Source organism: Bos mutus, chromosome 13 (genome assembly GCF_027580195.1).
Source record: "Bos mutus isolate GX-2022 chromosome 13, NWIPB_WYAK_1.1, whole genome shotgun sequence".
NCBI classification, from domain to species: domain Eukaryota; kingdom Metazoa; phylum Chordata; class Mammalia; order Artiodactyla; family Bovidae; genus Bos; species Bos mutus.
This window is the reverse complement of record NC_091629.1, coordinates 4,492,439-4,506,654: the sequence shown is the minus strand read 5'-3', so window position 1 is coordinate 4,506,654 and position 14,216 is coordinate 4,492,439. Positions and strand designations below refer to the sequence as shown.

General features: G+C 44.3%; 1 protein-coding gene across 3 annotated transcripts in view; it reads left to right on the top strand.

Moving 5' to 3' along the window:
* TAF3 (TATA-box binding protein associated factor 3) overlaps window positions 1-9,086 on the top strand; it is a 122,683-nt gene extending 113,597 nt beyond the window's left edge. For all 3 annotated transcript variants that reach the window (XM_070380903.1, XM_005895495.2, XM_070380904.1), the window contains exons 5-7: window positions 2,909-3,164; window positions 6,117-6,223; window positions 7,157-9,086. In XM_070380903.1, the coding sequence (XP_070237004.1) occupies window positions 2,909-3,164; window positions 6,117-6,223; window positions 7,157-7,271 (478 nt within the window). In that variant the 3' untranslated portion in view covers window positions 7,272-9,086. The remainder of the gene's footprint in view (window positions 1-2,908; window positions 3,165-6,116; window positions 6,224-7,156) is intronic.
* Window positions 9,087-14,216: the final 5,130 nt, after the last annotated feature.

Below are 14,216 nucleotides of genomic sequence, written 5' to 3'. Positions count from 1 at the left end.
TATCATGTGATACCGTTAACCTATTTTTTCGATAATGTTCAAAACTAAAGCCATAATAAAAGAGTTGTTCTTAAAACTCTGCCTCCAGTTACCTCAAAAGTAATGGAGCAGCTGGAATCAACAATAGCTTTCAAATTCTCGTCAGTTTTCTTGTGGATTTCAAAAGAGTTGGGAAAGGCAGGTCCCTTTAGAGCCTGCATAACACCAGTCTGTATGCAGGTCAGGAAGCAACAGTTAGAACTGGACATGGAACAACAGACTGATTTCAAATAGGGAAAGGAATACATCAAGGCTGTATATTGTCACCCTGCTTATTTAACTTATATGCAGAGTACATCATGAGAAACACTGGGCTGGGTGAAGCACAAGCTGGACTGAAGGTTGCCGGGAGAAATATCAATAACCTCACATACGCAGATGACACCACCCATGGCAGAAAGTGAAGAACTAAAGAGCCTCTTGATCAAAGTAAAAGAGGAGAGTGAAAAAGTTGGCTTAAAACTCAGCATTCAGAAAACTAAGATCATAGCATCTGGTCCCATCACTTCATGGCAAATAGATAGGGAAACAGTGGAAAAAATGAGAGACTTTATTTTCTTGGGCTGTAAAATCACTGCAGATGGTGACTGCAGCCATGAAATTAAAAGATGCTTGCTCCTTGGAAGAAAGGTTATGACCAACCTAGACAGCATATTAAAAAGCAGAGACATTACTTTGCCGACAAAGGTCTGTCTACTCAAAGCTATAGTTTTTCCAGTAGTCATGCATGGATGTGAGAGTTGGATTATAAAGAAAGCTGAGTGGCAAATAATTGATGCTTTTAAACTGTAGTGTTGGAGAAGACTCTTGAGAGTCCTTTGGACTGCAAGGTGATCCAACCAATCCATCCTAAAGGAAATCAGTCCTGAATATTCATTGGAAGGACTGATGCTGAAGCTGAAATTCCAATACTTTGGCCACCTGATGTGAAGGACTGACTGATTTGAAAAGACCCTGATGCTGGGAAAGATTGAAGGTGGGCCGAGAAGGGGACGACAGAGGATGAGATGGTTGGATGGCATCACTGACTCAATGGACATGAGTTTGAGTAGACTCTGGGAGTTGGTGATGGATAGGGAGGCCTAGTGTGCTGCAGTCCATGGGGTCACAAAGAGTTGGACACGACTGAGCACCTGAACTGAACTCCAGTCTGCTCTCCTGGAAGCAAAAAATTAGTACATATTTTGTCTCGTCAACACTGAGTACCCACTTTAGTGTTTTTTCTTTTGCTATTCAGAAAATTTGAATGAGAAATATATATATATCTCAATATGTACCATATTTAAAGGAGTAATTAATTGAACTAGAATAATTCAATTGAATTGGAGGAATAGACATTTGGAAGGATTATCTTTATTAATTATTTTCATGAAAGGGCCATTTCTCTAAATTGGAAAATAAGCAGATTTATTCTGGTAGGTATTTCTTAGACCTCAGGTATTGCCCCATAAACTGATCAGTAGTCTGTTTACATCCATTGGCTTCACTGCTAATGCAAAACCATGGGTACCATTCACAAGCCTTGAAGGTAAGGGAGACACTAGATCCTAACTTTCCTTTTCAGAAAAAAAGAAATGATAATTACATGACATGACGTGTTAAAGGTATTAGCTGAAGCCACGGCAGTAATCAGATTGGAATGTACGAGTGTGTCAAACTGACGCATTGTGCAGTCAGACTTACACGAGGTTACCTGTTGGTTAGATCTCAGTTATAAAAAACTAAGTGAGGAAAGCTTGTTACCAATGATAAATATAATGTGAATTGTTTATATACTCGAAATGCCTAAAACAGCAGTGGGGTGCACTGTTTATGGGCATCTGCAGAAAAAGCTCAAAGAACAAAAACATGGAAACACGCCTGCTAGCCGGGGGACAGTGGACCCTTCTGGAGGAGCGAAGGGGGGAGGCCGGAAATAAACACACTTTCTCTATGGTTGATGTGTGCTGCTGCTGCTGCTGCTAAGTCGCTTCAGTCGTGTCCGACTCTGTGCGACTCCATAGACGGCAGCCCACCGGGCTCCCCCGTCCCTGGGATTCTCCAGGCAAGAACACTGGAGTGGGGTGCCATTGCCTTCTCCAGTGCATGAGAGTGAAAAGTGAAAGTGAAGTCGCTTAGTTGTGTCCGACTCTAGCGACCCCATGGACTGCAGCCTACCAGGCCCCGCCATCTACGGGATTTTCCAGGCAAGAGTACTGGAGTGGGGTGCCATTGCCTTCTACTGATATATACTGCCCCCTGCCAAATAAAGGAACTTTGTATAAACAAAAGAAGAAGAAATAGTTTGAGGACCAAATGGGCAGGCCTCAGTTCAAAGCCTGCCACTCATTTACCCAAACTCCTTTCTCTCTCTACTCCTGTTTCCTTGTTTATAAAACAAGGGTCACTGCAGCTTTGAAGTTGCCCTGAGGACTGAATGGGGTAATGTGTGGGAAGTACCTAGTGTAACACCTAACTGCTTAGAGGTGCTCAGCAGCTAGTGCTTTTAAATGACTTGCGTAAGGTCACACCTCAGCCTGTGGAAGACGTAGGGTTTGACCTCAGACCTCCTGGTTCTGAGTCTAGTTCTTCCCTGGCTTGGGTTCTATGAAGAAGGCAGTGTTGATGCAGAAACAGAGCAGCGGACAGCTCTGACCATGGAAAGGAGCTGGAGCCCCTGCCTGTTTCCTGCTGCCCAGCCTGTCTCCCTGCCCTGATCATGGAGAAGCCGCTTGGGCAAGAGCCTTGCAGCCTGAGCTCTGCCTCTCTCTGAACTCTCTGAGACGTCTTTCGCTGCTAGAAGAATCAAGTGATTGTGCCATCGTGTTTGTAGCTACCTGGCTTGACTCAACTGTGTGTTTTGATTTTTCCGTTTCTCTCTTGTTGACAGTGTCATCAGCAAAGTGGTCCCAGCCCCCGAGGCTAAGCCGGCACCTTCTCTGAACAGACCCAAGACGCCGCCACCTGCCCCAGCCCCCGCCCCGGCCGCCATGCACGTCACCCCTGCCCCGGTGCCTTTGCCCCTCCTGGCCCCGGCCAGCGCACCCCTCGCCGGGATGCCCGCCCCAGCCCCTGCTGCTTCGGGAGCCGCCAGCTCCAAAGCCCCTGTCCGCAGTGTGGTCACGGAGACGGTCAGCACTTATGTGGTGAGCTGCTTTCTGTTTTGGGGAGTATTTAAGAGAAAGTCACTTAAGAGCTCTTTGCTCATGAAAATGTTTCCAATTAAAAAAGCAGTGTCAGATGTATCAACATTGAATTTCAGAAGCAATACTTCATGACTGGAAAGGCATGTTCATTGCATTTTCAAGCCTTTGGCTGACAAGTATTGTGTTAGGATGTTTGCATAGTCAGTCTCCATAAATAATGTCAGAGCATTGTTTTTGTTACTCATCATTGTTTTGGAATATAACTATATATGTAGATATATACACACACACAAACATATATACAGCACAATCAGTGTATAAATATAGAGGTGAATAGTGGCAGTCAAACTCCTCATTGACTTTCTTGATCAAGCAGTGATTCACTTCAGAGAATAATTAGCATGACATGCACACATCTCATGGGCCAGCCGCTCTTTCTGAGCAGGAGCACTAATTATAGTATCTCACTGGCTGAGGTCCAGGACATATCAGGGCCTGCAGAATGAATGAAAATGAACCTGTCAACCACAGAACTTCCTGAGTCCCAGGAAGTCTTCAGGTGGAAAAACTCCCCTTGACAAATGTGTTCACACGGTTGTCATGAGAGCGTTCTCCCCTGTTTCATCCCTACTCAGTACTATCAGGTCTAACTCAAGCCCTGAATTCAGTTGAGTAATAAAGAGGCTCTTTGGGCTCCGTAGTGTGACACACGAGCACATGACAAAAGGATTTCAGGCACGTGGCGGTCCCCAGTGAGCTGACACCGCGAGACCACCGAGTATGTAGCCTGAGATGTGTCCGCCTGGTGGTGGCGCGGATCTTTCAGAATAGATGTGCGTGGGAGGCGACAGGCTCGGACTCCTTCCGTTGTCGTTAAAAATTGTGCAAGTATTACATTTCTATACGGGCATTTTGAAAGGAAATTTCAGTGAATCATTGTGTTTGAGGCACTATCATGATACAGAGGATAAGAAGAAAGTCTCAGAAGTCTTCAGAGAGGATATAAAGACATGAAATATTAAGGAGAAAATATTAAATTGGCAATTCAAGACGACAATGGAAGACATGATACAAATATCTGTGGTCATTAAATCAGTGCATCAAGGTCCAGCTGCCACAGGTGTTTAATTGAAGCCAACGTCACCCCAAGATGGGTAAATCGAGGAGGACTTTATGCTTGATCTCCTTGACCTCCATTTCTTCAGCTGTAACCAGGGATTGTTAGACTAGGTGATCCCTGTGGTGTGTTCTAGCTCTAAAATCTGATTCTCCAGTGGGTTTTTGAGTCAACTCCCTGGAGATAGATCAGACTTGCATAAACAGCGTAGACGAAAAGCCTCTGTCCCCTCAGAGACACTCTGTAGACAGAAGACAAACTGTGATTTGAAGGAAGGACACAGGCTGATTTTGTTGCTGCCCAATCTATGACACTGGAACTGGCACTGACATTCCTTCAGCTCCAGTCTCCCCATTTCTAACCTACCCAAGCATTGTTTTAGGAGGATGAAACCAAGTCAGGTGTTTTCGAAAGAGCCTAGTGAACTGCGAGGGGCTGGGCACTGTAGCAGATTTCTCATGTCACAGGGTCATGGCCTCCTAACTTCAAGAGTCAGCAGCAGGACAGGGCATGCATGGCAGCTTCAGGGCGCAGGGTGCTGGGCTGGCCTTCACCCCAGACAGCTGGCACAGGCCGACTGGTGGTCTCTCTGCTTGAAACTGGAGACGAGGCCCAAGTCGGGGATGTGGCTGCCCACAGATTTGTTCAGGAAACCTTTACAGCCTTGTCTGCTCTTGCAGAGACTTTCCAGAATGGCAGACCTTGAAATAGTTAGAATTCCGTGAGTTAGAATGAACCGTCTCTGCCCCGCATACACCCATCACACAAACACAAAAAACCGTTTTTCTTCTGCATATCCAGTCAGTGTTGTATATGAATGTACCAGGAGAGACTACAGCTTGCAAAATCAACTGAATGAAATTATATGCTGTGTGATCAGCAAAACTTTAAAAAATTAACTCTTAGTTATTGGTGGCTTTGAAAGCCTGTCATAGAATTGTCTCTTCCAGATTGGTCTTGTTCATGTGGAATTTGAGGAGGTGGTTCGGTTGGGAATGCTTCTTATTTGGAACTGCTAAGTCCAGTCCAGAGCACAGCATAATTGTTGCCAAATAACATGAAAACGTGTGGCTCTCTGGCCTCCTGCGTCCCTTATTTCATTTGCCCTTTAGTTGATTGTACTTTGCTGAAAATGTCATAAAGGGAATGGAAAGTTACTTAGTAACAACTCTTTTATATCCTTGATCTTATCAGCCAGTTCAGGAGGAGGGTTTGGCTAATAAGTAATAAGGCGATATATGCACATAGGCCGTATTTATTAATCCCAGACCTGTGAATGCAGTGGAGGGAACAACACAGAGCTGAGCTAGGGAGCTTTCAGAAGTATCAGGCATTAGTAGTCATTCAGAACCTATGTGTTCCAGTATTTTTTTAGATAAAGGTGACTGTAGGTCACATGGCTCACAGAAATGATTATCAAATGTTTTGTTTTTATGACTTTCAAAAGACAGTTTAAAATAGCCATTAAAAATGTCTTGGGAGTTCCCTGACGGCCTAGTGATTAGGACTCGGCACTTCCGTTGCCAGGGCCCAGGTTCAGTCCCTGGTCAGGGAACTAAGATCTTGCAAACCATGCAACATGGCAAAAAACAAAAAGTAGAAGAAAGGTCTTATCATTGAACTCTTAGTAGCATTTTTTTTCCATATGATGCCAGGATAGTGAGGGCCATGATCACAGCTTTAATAAATTGTTAGCTCCTGGGTTTTTTGGTCTGTTCGTTTAGTCTGTCAGTTTATTAGCTCCACAGGATGTAGTAATCCTTATAATGCCCTTTTTGGGATTTCTTTTTTCTCAATGCCTCTCTGGTTTCCTTCCCCCCCCACCCCCACCCCAGATCCGAGACGAGTGGGGAAACCAGATCTGGATCTGTCCCGGCTGCAACAAGCCCGATGATGGGAGCCCCATGATCGGCTGTGACGACTGTGACGACTGGTACCACTGGTGAGTCCCCTGCGGGACACGGGGGGAGAGGCTCAGCACACGCGTGGCCCCGGCCCGTGCAGGCTCTTGTCCTAGGGCAGCTCGTCTCCCGGGAAGAGCGTCTGGAGCAGAATCCCTGTGCCAAGAGAATGGCGTTTGTATTGTTTCCAAAAATTAGTCTTTAGACTGTGGCTCTTCAGCCTAAATTCAATGTGTCTCTTAGTGCACGTATTCTTTAGAAAGGGAAAAGGAGATACAGGGGGTTGGTTCCCTTCCCTTTCTTGTCATTCATTTTCTGTAGCAGCTGCAGAAACACTGAGGGACCCCGTAAACACTGCCATAAAGTGCAGGAGTACAGGGGCGGCTCGGGTGGCTTCCCCGGCTCCTCAGCGCCCTCCCCAAACTGAAGGTGCAGCATCAGGACGCATGCAGACCGTCTCGCTGTGTTATCTTGAAAATATCAGATATGAAAGATAGGCATCCACTTAGTCACACGCTATACAATGTCTCTGAGATAAAGACAAAGCCGTGGCTCAGAACAATTAGACTATTTCTGGCTGAAAGGATGAATGAGCTAATTAATGTCTCCAGCAGGGCCTGGGGAAGGGGCTCGTGTAAGGTGATCACCCACACGCCCAGCAGGAGTGCAGCAGCGTCTGTCCGCCAGACCTGGTGACTTGGGTGTCCAGTAAATGCACCTTGAAAGTGAAAGTCGCTTAGTCGTGTCCGACTCTTTGTGACCCCATGGACTATACAATCCGTGGAATTCTCCAGGCCAGAATACTAGAGTGGGTAGCCTTTCCCTCTTTCAGGGGAGCTTCCCAACCCAGGGATCAAAGCCATAAACCTAACAGATTACTGAATGATGTGAAATTCCTGAAGAATGTAGGACAGGAAGATGTGTGTCACTGAAGCCTGTTTGTCTGAAGTGCCTTTTGCTTGGTTCCCGTGTAGGCCCTGCGTGGGGATCATGGCCGCACCCCCAGAAGAGATGCAGTGGTTCTGCCCCAAGTGCTGCAACAGGAAGAAGGATAAAAAGCACAAGAAGCGGAAGCACCGGGCACACTGATGCCTGGAGCGGGGGTGCCCCCGCCCACCCCCCACCGCATCGCCCCGGACGCTGAGCCCGGCCAGACTGAGGACAGAACACGCGCCCCCCCACCCCCGGGGGCTCTGCGAGGGCCCCCGGCCGAGGGCCACGTGGTCGCCCCCGGAGAAAGACTCTCATGCACGGGGCGGGGGGGGCCTCGCCTCCGTTTCCTATTACCAGTGACAAGTATTATTAATAAAAAGACTATAATCTTTCCTTTCGATTTTCCTCAATTCTCTCCAGGGCCTTTTCCTTAAGGTGTTAGCTGAGAAGATGGCGTGTGGCCCGCCCTGACCGTGCCCGAGGGTGACGTGGGTCGGCTGTGTGTGTCTCCAGCCTCCTCCCCTCTGTAGTCAGATAATCGTAATCACATGAAAGAAAACTCCAGGGGGAGTGTCAGTAAATATTTTTGTGATGAAAAATATATGAAGCTTCCCCACCCTGCACCCCCTGTTTTTAGTACTAACATGTAAAATGTTCAGGCTTTTTGTGAAATACCTTATATTTTTTAAGAAAAAGGTTTCTATCATGTCCTGTTGGCTCTTCTGTGGTTTGTTTTTGTTGACTCTCCCACCTGTCCTCTCTCTCTGTCATCCCCCAACTCTGCCCTTTCCTCCAAACTGCTTGTGGTCTTCTCATGGATTACCCATCTCATCAGCTTGTAGGAAAACTCTGCACACCAGGAGATCTCCCCTAATGTAAATAATAAATATTTATGAAGTAGTTATTTTTAAAAATTTTTTATCGTGTTTAATTCTGGCTTTCTGTGAAACGCGCTGCGGTTTCAGCCCCATCTGTAATTACTGCTGTACATAAGCAAAGAAGGCTGGAAAAAAAAGAGCCGTACGTAAGTTCAAAGTTACCTACCTTGAGCTGAACCCTCGCAGAACACTGGGGGGAGGACCTGAGCAGTTGGAAGGAAAACAAGGCAATTTAAATCTATGGCTTATGATTTGAAATTGTTTTGTTATTTCTTCTATTTCTGTAAATTTCTTTGACTTCCTTTTGTTTCAAAGGACATGTAGATTCCCCGAAAGTAAAAAAAAAAAAAAAAAAAATACTGTAGCATTTTGTGTTTATATTGTTTTATTTCTGCAAATCTGTTCATTGATATTGTGGTTTAAGGCTGAAATGAAGTATATTATGCAATTTTTTTTTAAAAGAAAACTCATCAAATTTCAGGGTATCACAAAACTTTATTATATTACTATACTGCCCACTATTTATTATATGTTAATAGATGTCTGAGAGATAAACCAAATATTTTATTTTTAATGTAAAACATCAAATTTAATTTTATTAGCATATTTTAGCAACTTTGGAATAAATATGGACTTTTACTTGATTTTGAAATAATCCCAACTTGGGCCAGTGTTAATGGATATCTTGAATGCTAGAATATGGGCTTTGAACCTAATACAAATATATTAATAGAAATTGTGATTTTTTTTCAAATGCCAAGTAAATTGATATTAGTGTATGAATTAATCATATTTTAAAACATATTATGTGGTTAGAGAAATGAGGTTTTCTGCTGTGAATGTTAAATTGCAGATCAGTGTCACCCTCTTGAGTGCAGTATCTCATTGCCCTCCTTGTTCTAGAAGCCAACATTTTTCTATGCCTACAAAGAAAGCATCTATGTTGAGATACATGGTTTTGTTCTATTGATTTGAGATCATCCTAAATACTTTATACAATATTTTCACATGCACAGAATCTACCCCATTAGTGCTTTTTGGAGAGGGATGAAGGTGGGGAAGTGCAAAATAAAGGATTATTGGCTATTTCATAGTTTGCTTTTCCATTTTCTTTACTTAGGATTTAGTTCCTCAAGGCATGGTCAGTGGATCTGACCTTGCCACATCTAAGTGAGCTGGTCATGCCACTGAAATCAGAATGCAGTGCCGATATAGAACTTTCCCCCAGTCCCGCTGTCTGAGAGACCTCAGCCCACAGGACACTGAAGGAATTTCAATCAGTTCGTTGTCTTTTGCTATTTCATGGTTGCTTTCCTAAATCCAGTTCATGATTTTATAAATGGCCTTTGCAATAATAAAACCAAAGAATCACTTTCAGGGGGCCGAAGAGCTCGGGGGATTAGTAATGGAATACAGAGCCTTTCACCTCTGGGTCAGTGAGCTGAATCCAGTCCAGGCCACCAGAGACTCGGAGTTGTTACCGTCTTCTGACTGTTCAGCGGCCTGTGTGAAATGGGCTGGTGGTCTCCGTCTCTACTGGATGCTAGCCATACACCAACCAAAAGGGGTCCAAGAAACTGCAAAAGGAAATGTGGATTAGAGAATAAAACCCCGGTGTTCCGAAGCAGAGTTAGAAAGCTGGGCTGAATCACCCCGCATAAAGTTGCACTGAAGAAAAAGAGTTTTACGGACGTCACGAAGAGGATGGAGATGAATTCACTCACCCTAATGCAGTCGAACTAAATAGGGAAATGAAAAGCCTGTATTGGATGAGAGGAGAAGGGTTATGTTGGGAAAGATGATGGTTTTAATCAGAAAACCTTGAGGGGACCCATGCAGTAGAAAGAGAGTGGGTTTTGAGGCGGCGGGCGGGGGCGGGGGTTGGACTGGAAAATTCAAGGCATTTTTGGGGTCTTTTTTTAAAAAAAACTTTTTGTTTTGTATTGGGGCATAGCTGATTAACAATGTTGTGGAAGTTTCAGGTGTACAGCAAAGGGACTCAGCCATACATATACATGTATCCATTCTCCCTGGGCTTCCTCCCATCTGGGCTGCCACGTAGCACTGAGCAGAGTCCCCCGGGCTTTACAGTGAGTCCTCGCTGGCTACTCACTTTCAGTACAGCCGTGTGTGCATGTCCATCCCAAACTCCCTAACCAGCCTTTTCCCCCACCCTCTACAACCACAAGTTCATTCTCTGTGAGTCTCTGTTTTGTAAGTCCATTTGTATCATTTCTTTTTAGAGTCCACATATAAGGGATGTCATAGGATATTTCTCCCTCTCTGACTTACTTGACTCAGTATGACACTCTCCAGGTCCATGCATGTTGCTGCAAATGCCATTATTTCGTACTTTTTAATGGCTGAATAGTATTCCATTTCCATATATACATGACATATATATATATACATACACACCACGTCTTCTTTATCCATTCATCTATTGATGGACATTTAGGTTGCTTTCCGTGTCTTGGCTGTTGTAAACAGTGCTGCATTGAACACTGGGGTGCAGGTATCCTTTCGGATCATGTTTTTCTCTGGATGTGTGCCCAGGAGTGGGATTGCAGTGTCATATGGTGGCTCTATTTTTAGTGTTTTAAGGAACCTCCCTACTGTTCTCCACAGTGGCTGTGCCAATTTGCATTTCCACCCACAGTGGAGGAGGGTTGAAAGAGAGTGGGTTTTGACTTTTGAGGGATAAGAAGGTCACAGAGCAGCAAGCATTGTAAAAACTGCCAGGACTGAGCAAATGTGATGCAAAAGCACAGAGGGTGCTTCCTGTGGGAGTGGGACACGTTCCCCTCCCCCAGGGGGGTCAAGGAGCTCATTTCTCTGACTGGCAAGCTGCTTGTCTTCTGAAGGTGTCGCCACCAAAGCGCAGCGAGGAGCCCTACCCTCCAGATGACTTGCGGCTCCAAATGTCCTGCAGAAAATCAGAGGGCATCGGAGCACTCTGGCCCCGTCGGGCTTTTCGCAAAGATAAAACGTAGTGCCTCGCTCCGCGGTATCACCTCAACCGCCTTTGTTCTCCCCTGAATAGGACGATTCAACAAAGACCCTGGTGACCAAATTAAAGTGTAAAATGAACACTGAGATATGGAAACCTGGCTGGTGAGAATGCTAATGAATGAAGTCCACTAAAGACACGCGGGCTAAGTTTTCAATACAAATAGTTTTATGGCCAATCTCTCCAGATTATAGCAGTCTTCTTTAGAAGTCCAAGTCTCGAAGTAGATAGTCATCCCAGCTGAAGAATGAAACAGATAATGCTCTGAATAACGTCTCTCCACAATAGTATCTGTCATTCTCTTAGGAAACTCTGTCTTTGTGAATCCTGCATTTGTCGTGGCCCAAAATATCTAAAGAAACTATTAATCCCCAAGTGCCGGCCAGGAGGTGACACTGGGAATCAGATATTCTGAACCTTTTCTTCTTCCTATCAGGGAAACACAACATTTAGTTTACATGTGAGGTAGTCAAACAACTACTGGTTACCTTGTTTCATTCCAGACCACTCAGCTTGTAGGTTGGTTTCTAGGACAGTTGGGAACACTTTGATTTGTTTGTTCAACGTTAGCTGGACACACTTCATGGAAACGGCAAACGTGCAGAAAGGGGCAAATGTATGTTCGATCCAAGTTCAGTTTTCCTCCACCATCAGGCCTCCACCGTTTTGCGCTTGTTCCCACAATATTCCATGTATTAACTTGCACTTCACGGACTCCCGAAGCCCCTTCTGTACTCTTTCTCCACTTCTCTCCACATCACCTTGCTATCATCTTAGACCACAGTGGCTTTTCATATGGATATGCTTTGAAATGTTTACATTTAGAATTTATACTTTGAAATGTTTATATTTAGAACAAAATATTGAAAAGCTTAGCAAACAGTTAACTATTCTGGGAACTAGCAGAGTTGACAAGATATGAAAAAATTCATTTCTTTGTGAAGAAATGGATGCCGCAAGACATAAAGGTGTGGGGGTTTCAGAACTGAATCATTTTACATATTTTCCCCTTAGCAATTATCTCCTACTCTATCCTTGGAACCTAGTCAAGATTTTGTTAACCTTTTGAAGTTTTGAGGGAGTTTTGGGGTTTTTTTTAGCTTGGTCTTATTTTTGATTGGTGAAACGTTTTAGAATGGAACTATCTTAAGCAAAACGACACAAAACTGAAGACTCATTGGCCTTAATTAGTTAACTACTGCCAAATTCAATGGTTTGAAGAAAATGTTTGTGCTGATTCTAGGGCCTCATTTAAATCTATGATAAAAGTAGTCATCAGTAGTCATTCAGTTACAGATCCAAACACAGTTTGAAAAAAGACACATAAAGAAGATATAAATTTAATGCATGCAGCTCATCAACCAGCCTGTAAGCACTCCAATGGGGGGCCGTGGATATGGCCAGTTCTATTCAGTTTCTAAATTCAATTCCATTTCTAAACATTGGTAAGAATATGGTAAGTCAAATATATTGTTATCATACTTCCAACAAAATTTGACTTGAGTTGTTCTTCCTGGAAGTGAGCTTGATTCCTAGGAGTCAGGGAGGTAACCTGCCCTTATCATAAGGAAGATCACCATGTGGTCCACCTGTTTTCAGATTCAGATTTTTACAGCTCTGTGCTATGCTCTGCCCAAAGTGAAAACAAAATACTAATAACCTCACCCATGGCCTGTTTCCACGTGAGGTGTTTGTGGAGAATGACATTGGAGAGGTTGTTAGCTGAGCTTGGGAAAATCGTGTTCCACACGTTCTGTGGCAGCTTCCTTGGGAAGCTCTGATTGCCTCCCTGAGTGTTCAAAGTTCAGGAGAAAAAGTTTTTCCTCATACTTTTTAAAAAACTATACAGGTGTTTATAAATGTTTTTTCCTCTCTTATACTTCCTTGGTGAGACCACATTGCTGCTGCTGCTGCTAAGTCACTTCAGTCGTGTCCGACTCTGTGTGACCCCATAGACCGCAGCCCACCAGGCTCCTCTGTCCCTGGGACTCTCCAGGCAAGAACACTGGAGTGGGTTGCCATTTCCTTCTCCAATGCAGGAAAGTGAAAAGTGAAAGTGAAGTCACTCAGTCGTGTCTGACTCTTCATGACCCCACAGACTGCAGCCTACCAGGCTCCTCCGTCCATGGGATTTTTCCAAGTAAGAGTACTGGAGTGGGAGACCACGTTAGTGCTCCTTTAAGCAAAACTCTTCTCTGGGCATTTAGCATGACAGGATGAACAAAAAATTGATCTGCACATATTATACTAGGAATATATTTATATTCATTCTAATATATTCATTAGATTGATTTTTCTTGAAAGGTTCCATCATTTGAGTTTATTCAATTTTAGATTTAATCTTTGGTCCTGCTGCTCCTGCTAAGTTGTGTCTCTGAGACCCCATAGACAGCAGCCCACCAGGCTCCCCCATTCCTGGGACTCTCCAGGCAAGAACATTGGAGTGGGTTGCCATGGAGTGGGTTTCCATTTCCTTCTCCAATGCATCAAAGTTCCTGGGAAGGTTGTAATTTTGTCAACTTACTGCTTTTTTTTTTCCAATTCAGATTTTTTTTTTTTTATTCTAGAGAGGAACAAGCACAATAATACTTAAAACTTATGTAGAGTTTTAACAAATGACAATAAAGTGGTGTCAGGATGACTACCTCCCAGATCAGGAATAAAGCTTTTACAGAGATTCAGGAGATGAGGGTTCGATCCCTGGGTTGGGAGGATTCCCTGGAGGAGGAAATGGCAACCCACTCCAGTGTTCTAGCCTGGAGAATCCCATGGACAGAGGAGCCTGGTGGGCTACAGTCCGTGGGGTCACAAAGAGTTGGCCGTGACTGAGCTAAATAACAGCTGCAGTGCTTGGAAGCAGCCTGAGTCTATGCTGCCACTCCCACATCCACACCCCTCTCTCCTGACAAAGGAGCCACCATCCTTGGGTTTATCGGGGTCTCTCCTGACTGTCCCACTTTGTGTTCATCCCATTTACTTGATGCCATTTTTCCTTTTTGAGGACTTTATAGACAAGGACTCATGAGATACATAGTCTGACATCTGTGTTGGTTTACAGCATCTTATGGTACAATGTTCCTTGGTCTCATGGACCTGAAATTGGAACTTGGTCAAACACGAGTCAGGACTGGCCATCTTTCTGTGCGCTGTGGCTTGGATCCATTTCTGAGCTGTGGAGCACGTCTCTAATGTATTTCTCTGTCGTCTCTCTCT